At 49.3% G+C, this 10,135-nt stretch overlaps 1 gene segment (V, D, J or C); it reads right to left on the reverse strand.

Moving 5' to 3' along the window:
- Window positions 1-723: 723 nt before the first annotated feature.
- On the reverse strand, window positions 724-1,602 carry LOC140265042 (Ig heavy chain V region 914-like). The segment is given in 2 exon segments: window positions 724-1,112; window positions 1,536-1,602. Coding segments are annotated over 2 exon segments (435 nt in total).
- Between the last annotated feature and the right edge of the window lie 8,533 nt (window positions 1,603-10,135).

Below are 10,135 nucleotides of genomic sequence, written 5' to 3' on the forward strand. Positions count from 1 at the left end.
AAACATCCCTTGGAGCCTATGGGGCCTATGCAAACATCCCTTGGGGTCTATGGGGTCTATGGGGCCTATGGGGCCTATGCAAACATCCCTTGGGGCCTATTGGGTCCTACTCAAACATCCGTTGGGGTCTATGGGGCCTATGGGGCCTATTGGGTCCTACTCAAACATCCCTTGGGGTCTATGGGGCCTATGGGGCCTACACAAACATCCCTTGGGGCCTATGTGGCTTTTGTGGTACACTTCCTCCCTTGGGGCCTATGGGGTCTATGGGGTGTATGGGGCCTATGTGGCCTATGTGGCCTATGGGGTCTATGGGGCCTACGCAAACATCCCTTGGGGCCTATGTGGCTTTTGTGGTACGCTTCTTCCCTTGGGGCCTATGGGGTCTATGGGGCCTATGTGGCCTATGGGGCCTATGCAAACATCCCTTGGGGCCTATTGGGTCCTACTCAAACATCCCTTGGGGTCTATGGGGCCTATGGGGCCTATGGGGCCTATGGGGCCTATGGGGCCTATGGGGCCTATGTGGCCTATGGGGCCTACACAAACATCCCTTGGGGCCTATGTGGCTTTTGTGGTATGCTTCCTCCCTTGGGGCCTATGGGGTCTATGGGGCCTATGGGGCCTACGCAAACATCCCTTGGGGCCTATTGAGCCTATGGGGCCTATGGGGCCGAAACCACCTTTTTTGTGGCTTCTGTGGTGTGTTTCCTCCCTTGGGGCCTATGGGGCCGATACCAAACACGCTTTCTGCACATAGGGTGATGTTTTCTGCCTATGGGGCCAGAGCTGGGAACCACCGTGAGCATCTTTGGCGCAGTAATAGATGCCCGAGTCCTCGGCCTTCAGGCTGTTCAGCTGCAGCCTCACTGTGCTCTGCCCGTTGTCCCTCGTGATGGTGGCACGGCCCTTCACCGCCGGCGCGTAGTATGTGGTACCACCAGTGTTAATACCAGCGACCCATTCCAGCCCCTTGCCTGGTGCCTGTCGCACCCACATCATGCTATAACTGCTGAAGGTGAACCCTGAGGCCTTGCAGGTGAGGCTGAGGCCTTTATCGGGCGCGTAGAGGCCTCCTCCGGACTCGTCCAACGTCACGGCCGCCATCAGCCCTGTGGGGAAATGGAAAGGGTTAATGGAGAGGCTCAGGTGCGGCCTAGCGCGCGCGTAGGCCTCATCGAGACCCCCATAGACCACCCATTGACCCCCATAGACCCCTATAGACCCCCATTGGTCCCTATTGACCCTCATTGACCCCCATAGACCCCCATAGAGGCCCATAGACCCCCATTGGTCCCTATTGACCCTCATTGACCCCCATAGGCCCCCATTGACCCCCATAGGCCCTCATTGACCCCCATAGAGACCCATTGACCCCCGTTGAGCCCATAGGTCCCCGTTGACCCCCACAGAGCCCCACTGAGACACTTTGAGCCCCCACAGAGCCCCATAGAGCCCCATAGAGACCCTATAGAGCCTCATAGAGACCCTATAGAGCCCCATAGAGCCCCCATAGAGACCCACAGCGCCCTCACCTGGCAGGGCAGCCAGGAGGAGGAAGGAGGAGACGCTTGGGCTCATGGTTGCGGAGCCGACTGCTGTTCTTCCAGCCCCAAAACCGGCTCTTTTATGCTCATTACGAGGGCTAATTTGCATAAATTAGGCCGGGGGGGGGGGGGAGGGGAGGCTTCGTTAACGCGTTAATTGCCGGTTGCCTTCGTTAAGCGCCGGGTCGTTCCGGCTTCGTGAGTTGGATGCGTTTGTTGTTGACGAGCGACTCGCGGATGCGTGAAGGCCATTTGTTCCTATTTAATCACCCCCTTAATTGATTAATTGCCTAATGATTAATTAGGCTCGTTAATGAGTTAATTCCCAGCCAGGCCCGACCTCGTTAATTTCTACCCATTCTAATTATCGTGATCGGCTCGTTAGCTCCATTGGATGCCTTTAATACGAACCCCCCCCTTCCCCTTCCTTCATCAGGCCTTAATTAATAGCCGCTAATTAACGACTTTGATTAATTAACGCAGTTCATTCCCAACATCCAGCCATCCCCCATCATTAATTAGTTGGTTAATGGCTTAGTTATTCACATTTAATTAGTTAATGAATGGCCAGCTCTTCTTCCTGAGGTCACGTCCCTTCTAATCCCCCATCAGGGATTAATTAATGGCGATTAATTGTTTCTAATTAATTAACTAATTAATTAACGGCCTCCTCTTGCTTCTTCCTTATAGTCCCCTTATAGTCCCCCATCAGTAATTAATTGGGCTGATTAATTGGTTCATTAATTCTTAATGCCAATTTCGCCATCGTTCCCCATTGAGTTACACTATTCTCAGCCCCCCCATCTATTAATTAGCACTAATTAATCAATTAACATCAATTAAGCCACAGACTCATTAAGTCTCTGTTGTTCCATTGACTCCCATTGCTCGTTAATTAGCACTAATTAATCTCAATTAAGCCACAGACTCATTAAGTCTCTTCTCTAAGTTGTTCCATTGACTCCCATTGGCCATTAATTAGCACTAATTAATCAATTAACATCAATTAAGCCACAAACTCATTAAGTCCCTTCACTATTGTTCCATTGACTCCCATAGCTCGTTAATTAGCACTAATTAATCAATTAACCTCAATTAAGCCAGACTCATTAAGTCCCTGTTGTTCCATTGACTCCCATCGCTCATTAATTAGCACTAATTAATCAATTAACATCAATTAAGCCACAAACTCATTAAGTCCCTTCACTATTGTTCCATTGACTCCCATAGCTCGTTAATTAGCACTAATTAATCAATTAACATCAATTAAGCCACAGACTCATTAAGTCTCTGTTGTTCCATTGACTCCCATCGACCATTAATTAGCACTAATTAATCAATTAACATCAATTAAGCCACAGACTCATTAAGTCCCTGTTGTTCCATTGACCCCCATCGCCCATTAATTAGCACTAATTAATCAATTAACATCAATTAGGCCACAAACTCATTAAGTCCCTTCACTATTGTTCCATTTACTCCCATCGACCATTAATTAGCACTAATTAATCTCAATTAAGCCACAGACTCATTAAGTCTCTTCTCTGTTGTTCCATTGACTCCCATTGGCCATTAATTAGCACTAATTAATCAATTAACATCAATTAGGCCACAGACTCATTTAGTGGTCATTAATCGTTAATCAATCAATCATTAATTAAACATTAAATGGTCGTTAATCAATCGTTAATTAATCAATCCTTAATTAATCGTTAATTAATCAATAATATAATTATCTTTATCATTAAATGGTCATTAATTAATCGTTAATTAATCGATCGTTAATTGATCATTAATGTAATTATCTTCATCATTAAATGGTCATTAATTAATCGTTAATTAATCCTTAATTGTTAATTAATCATTAATGTAATTATCTTCATCATTAAATGGTCATTAATTAATCGTTAATTAATCGATCCTTAATTAATCCTTAATGTAATTATCTTCATCATTAAATGGTCATTAATTAATCCTTAATTAATCGTTAATTAATCCATAATGTAATTATCTTCATCATTAAATGGTCATTAATTAATCCTTAATTAATCAATCGTTAATTAATCGTTAATTAACCATTAATTAACCACTTAATGGCCATTAATCTTTAATTAATCGTTAATTAATAATTAATTAAACAATCGTTAATTAATCAATCATTAATTAACCGTTAATTAACCACTTAATGGCCATTAACCCTTAATTAATCGTTAATAATCCTTAATTAATCGACCGTGAATCATCCTTAATTAATCAATCGATCATATTCATCCTTAATTAACCCATTAATTAATTAACCCGACCGCTAATGAACCTAATGAAGCTACTTAATGACGACCAATGGGGCTCAACCGCACCTGGGGAGGCCCCGAAATGGGTCGAAAAGCCGCAGAAATGGTTCAAAATAGGAACCTAAAAACCAGCGTTTCCCCTTTTGAACCAAAAAGGGCCTTTTTCGACCCCAAAAATAGGAGCCTCTTTGGGGCCACCTGGAACCTGCAGCTGGATGAGAAATGAGCCAAATCGGGCCTTTCCCAGCCCAAAAATAGAGCCCCATAGAACCCCATAGAATCCCATAGTCACCCATAGGATCCTATTTGACCCCATAAGACCCCATAGAGCCCCATAAGACCCTTTAGGACCCCATAGAAACCCATAGGAACCCATAGGGAGCCATAGGACCCCATAGGGACCCATAGGACCCCATAGAGCCCCATAGAATCCCATAGGGACACATAGGACCCCATAGACCCCATAGGACCCCATAGAGTCCTATAGAACCCCATAAGACCGCACAGAGCCCCATAGACCCCATAAGACCCCATAGGAGCCCATAGGGAGACATAAGACCCCATTGGGACCCATTGGGACCTATAGAACCCCATAAGACCCCATAGAGCCCCATAGAACCCCATAAGACCCCATAGGAACCCATACGGAGCCATAAAACCCCTTACGGACCCCAATAGCCCCATAAGACCCCATAGGAACCTATAGGGCCCTATTGAACCCCATAGGGACCCATAGAACCCCAAAGGGACCCACAGGATCCTATTAAACCCCATAGAAACCCCATAGGAACACCATAGGAACACCAAGAGCCCCATAAGACCCCATAGGAACCCATAGGAACACATAGGAGTGGGTTTGAGTTCAAATAGTGGGATTTTGGGGTACAATGAGTTTATTTAGGGTAAAATAGTGGGATTTTGCGGGTACAATGAGGGGATTTGGGGTTAAATAATGGGATTTTGGGCTACAATGAGTGGATTTGGGGTAAAATAGTGGGATTTTGGGGCCTAGAGAGTTTTGGGGTGAAATAATGGGATTTTGGGGCCTAGTGATGGGATTTGGGGTAAAACAGTGGGATTTTGGGGCCTAGTGAGGGGATTTGGGGTAAAATAGTGGGATTTTGGGGCCTAGTGAGAGGATTTGGGGTGAAATAATGGGATTTAGGTGGCTAGTGAGTGGATTTGGGGTAAATTAATGGGATTTGGGGGTACAATGTGGGGATTTAGGGTAAAATAATGGGATTTTGGGGTCCAATGAGAGGATTTGGGCTAAATTAATGGGATTTTGGGGTACAACAAGTGGATTTAGGGTGAAATAGTGGGATTTTGGGGCCTAGTGAGGGGATTTGGGGTAAAATAGTGGGATTTGGGGTACAATGAGGGGATTTGGGCTAAATTAATGGGATTTTGGGGTACAATGAGGGGATTTGGGCTAAATTAATGGGATTTTGGGGTACAATGAAAGGATTTGGGCTAAATTAATGGGATTTTGGGGTACAATGAAAGGATTTGAGGTAAATTAATGGGATTTGGGGGTACAATGAGGGGATTTGAGGCCTGGAGGCTCGGCCTTGTTTACAAGGCCTCTGGATTGTGGGATTTGGGGCCTAGTGAGTGGAATTGGGGTGAAAAAATGGGATTTTGGGGTAAAATGAGTGGATTTGAGGTAAATTAATGGGATTTTGGGTCCCAGTGAGTGGATTTGGGGTAGAATAAAGGGAATATGGGGTACAATGAGGGGATTTGGGGTAAATTAATGGGATTTTGGCGTCCAATGAGTGGATTTGAGGCCTGTAGTAGGCCTCGGCCTTGTCTGCAAGGCCTCTGGACTGTAGGATTTGGGGCCTAGTGAGTGGAATTGGGGTCTAATATTGGTCATTCACATCAGACCCCATAGAGATCCCATAGGGACCTCATTGAGACTCCACAACGACCTCATAGGCATCACATTGAGTTCCCTTAGAGACAGCACTGAGACCCCATAGAGACCCCAAAGAGAAGCAGCGAGGCCTGGTCTGCAAGGCCTCAGGATTCACCTTCAGCAGTTATAACATGGAATGGGTGCGACAGGCACCAGGCAAGGGGCTGGAATGGGTCGCTGGTATTTGGAGTGATGGTAGTACCACAAGATACGCGCCGGCGGTGAAGGGCCGTGCCACCATCACGAGGGACAATGGGCAGAGCACAGTGAGGCTGCAGCTGAACAGCCTGAAGGCCGAGGACTCGGCCACCTATTACTGCGCCAAACGTGCTGGTAGTTATGGTGATGCTGCTAATGCGATCGACATCGCTGCTGGACTGAATGGGATCAGCCATTGCCCAGACTTGGATCTCATAGCCCAGGTGCTGGAGATGAGCCCAGAGGTCATGGTCATGGTCATGGATGTGGATATGGACATGGATTGGGATGTGGATGTTCACAGCCATGTTGTGTTGTGTCTTGCAGACAAGACCCCATAGAGATCCCATAGGGACCTTACTTTGAGACTCCATAGCGACCTCATAGGCTTTACTTTATGTTCCCTTAGAGACCTCATTGAGACCCAATGGGGACCCTATATGGACACAGTGAGGTCAGGGCCCACCTATTGCTGCACCAAAGCTTCTTGTGGTGCTGGTTGGGCTGGTTGTGCTCATTGTATCGACGTCACTGCTGGATGTAATGGGATCACACAGAGCCCAGAATGGCAGATCAGAGCCCAGGTGGCGTCCATGTAACCAGCATCATAAGCACAACAGCCACCACCAGCACCAACACCACTATCACCACTCTTGGCGCAGTAATAGGTGGCCGAGTCCTCGGCCTTCAGGCTGTTCAGCTGCAGCCTCACTGTGCTCTGCCCATTGTCCCTCGTGATGGTGGCACGGCCCTTCACCGCCGGCCCGTAGTATGTGCTACTACCAGCACTGGTAATGCCAGCGACCCATTCCAGCCCCTTGCCTGGTGCCTGTCGCACCCAGTACATGTCAAAGCTGCTGAAGGTGAACCCTGAGGCCTTGCAGGTGAGGCTGAGCCCTTTTCCGGGCGCGTAGAGGCCTCCTCCGGACTCGTCCAATGTCACGGCCGCCATCAGCCCTGTGGGGATGGAAGGGATGGAGAGCAATGATGGAACCGCCAACTGAAGGCCTCACACAGCCGGGAACCATTGAGAGCCCACAGGGATCCCATAGAGACCCAACTGAGAATGCATAGGGATCATATAGAGACCACACTGAGACACCACAGGGATCCCATAGAGACCACACTGAGACTCCATAAGGATCTTCAGACATCCATAGGAGGGCTCAGCCTCACCTGCAAGGCCTCAGGGTTCACCTTCAGCAATCATGGCATGAGCTGGGTGCGACAGGCACCAGGCAAGGGGCTGGAATGGGTCACTAGTATTAGTGGTGATGGTAGTGGCACATTATACGGGCCGGCGGTGAAGGGCCGTGCCACCATCACGAGGGACAACAGGCAGAGCACAGTGAGGCTGCAGCTGAACAAGCTCAAGGCTGAAGACTCAGGCTCCTATTTTTGCTGGGCGCTGTGTGCTGCTGCTGGTTGTGCTGGAGCTGCTGGTTGTATCGATGCTGATCCTGGATTGATGGTGTCAGCCAGCACAACATGGCTGTGAACATCCACATCCACATCCATGTCCACATCCATCTCCATGTCCATCTTCATGTCCATATCCATGAATATATGCCCATCTACATCCACATTCATATCCTCAACCATATACGTGTCCATTTGTACATCCATATATGCATCCATATCCACATCCATACCTGTGAGCATATCCATAGCCATGACCATAACCATGACCATAACCATGACAATGACCATGACCATAACCATGATGGCGGCCATGTCGTTGGACGAGTCCGGAGGAGGCCTCTACACACCCGGAAAAGGGCTCAGCCTCACCTGCAAGGGCTCAGGGTTCACCTTCAGCAGTTATGCCATGTTCTGGGTGCGACAGGCACCAGGCAAGGGGCTGGAATGGGTCGCTGGTATTTACAGTGCTGGTAGCAGCACATACTACGCGCCGGCTGTGAAGGGCCGTGCCACCATCACGAGGGACAACGGGCAGAGCACAGTGAGGCTGCAGCTGAACAGCCTGAAGGCCGAGGACTCGGCCACCTATTACTGCACCAAAGATGAAGATGGTAGTGCTGGTGGTTGGAATATTGATGCTTATGGGATCGATGTCACTTCTGGATTTAATGGGATCACTCAGAGCCCAGAATGGCCGATCAGAGCTCAGCTGCCGCCCATCAGACCAGCCTCATATCCACAACAATTAGCACTACAACTACCAGCACCTTTGCTGTGGCAATAGGTGGGCCCTGACCTCACTGTGTCCCCATTGAGTCTCAGTGATGGCTGATAACCATGACCATAACCATGCTGATAACCATGGCCATGACCATGCTGATAACCATGACCATAACCATGCTGATAACCATGGCCATATCCATGCTGATAACCATGACCATGCTCATAACCATGACCGTTACCACTCACAGATGTGGGTTTCCATTCATGGCTGGGCTTCACAGCAGAGAAGCAGAATTGATGTCGATCCAACCAGCATGCTGAGCTGAACCAGCAACAGCAGCACCAGCACCCCAACCAGAACCACCATAAGCATCTCTGGCGCAGTAATAGGTGGCCGAGTCCTCGGCCTTCAGGCTGTTCAGCTGCAGCCTCACTGTGCTCTGCCCGTTGTCCCTCGTGATGGTGGCACGGCCCTGCACCGCCGGCGCGTAGTATGTGCTACCACCAGCACTGTGAATACCAGCGACGTATTCCAGCCCCTTGCCTGGTGCCTGTCGCACCCAGAACATGTCAAAGCTGCTGAAGGTGAACCCTGAGGCCTTGCAGATGAGGCTGAGCCCTCCTCCAGGCCTTGCAGATGAGACCCCATAGAGATCCCTTAGGGACCTCACTGAGACTCCACAGCGACCTCATAGGCATCACATTGAGTTCCCTTAGAGACATCATTGAGATCGCGTTGAGATCCTAAATAGAATGGATAGAAACCTCATTGAGACCCTACTGAGAACCCACTGACACCTCATAGAGATCCCAAAGAGACATGGTGAGGTCAGGGCCCTCACTGAGATCCTACAGGGATCCCATAGAAACCCATTGAGACCCCATAGGGATTCCATAGAGACCACACTGAGACCCCACAGGGACCCCATAGAGACCAGACTGAGACCCCATAGGGATCTTAAGGCATCCATAGGAGGACTCAGCCTCACCTGCAAGGCCTCAGGGTTCACCTTCAGCAGTTTTTACATGCACTGGGTGCGACAGGCACCAGGCAAGGGGCTGGAATGGGTCGCTGGTATTAGCAAAACTGGTAGTACCACAAGATACGGGCCAGCGGTGAAGGGCCGTGCCACCATCACGAGGGACAACGGGCAGAGCACAGTGAGGCTGCAGCTGAACAGCCTGAAGGCCGAGGACTCGGGCACCTATTACTGCGCCAAAGAAGCTGGTGGTGGTGTTTGGGGAGGTGCTGAGATCGACGTCGCTGCTGCACTGAATGGGATCAGCCATTGCCCAGACTGGCAGCTCATGGCCCAGGTGCTGGAGCTGAGCCCAGACTGTGTAGAACTGATGGTCATGGTTATGGTAATGGCTGTCCGGAGGAGGCCTCTACACGCCCGGAAAAGGGCTCAGCCTCACCTGCAAGGCCTCAGGGTTCACCTTCAGCAGCTTTGAAATGTACTGGGTGCGACAGGCACCAGGCAAGGGGCTGGAATACGTCGCTGGTATTAACGATGCTGGTAGTTACACAGAATATGGGCCGACGGTGAAGGGCCGTGCCACCATCACAAGGGACAATGGGCAGAGCACAGTGAGGCTGCAGCTGAACAGCCTGAAGGCCGAGGACTCGGCCACCTATTACTGCGCCAAGAGTGATGATAGTGCTGCTGGTGCTTATTATGCTGGTTGGATGGACGCCACCTGGGCTCTGATCGGCCATTCTGGGCTCTGTGTGATCCCATTACATCCAGCAGTGACGTCGATACGATGAGCACAACCAGCCCAACCAGCACCACTAGAAGCTTTGGGGCAGCAATAGGTGGGCCCTGACCTCACTGTGACCCCATTGAATCTCAGTGATGGCTGATAACCATGACCATAACCATGCAGATAACCATGGCCATGACCATGCTGATAACCATGGCCATACCCATGCTGATAATCATGGCCATATCCATGCTGATAACCATGTCCATGCTCATAACCATGACCGTTACCACTCACAGATGTGGGTTTCCACTCATGGCTGGACT

This window comes from Excalfactoria chinensis, unplaced genomic scaffold (assembly GCF_039878825.1).
Source record: "Excalfactoria chinensis isolate bCotChi1 unplaced genomic scaffold, bCotChi1.hap2 Scaffold_398, whole genome shotgun sequence".
Classification (NCBI taxonomy): Eukaryota; Metazoa; Chordata; class Aves; order Galliformes; family Phasianidae; genus Excalfactoria; species Excalfactoria chinensis.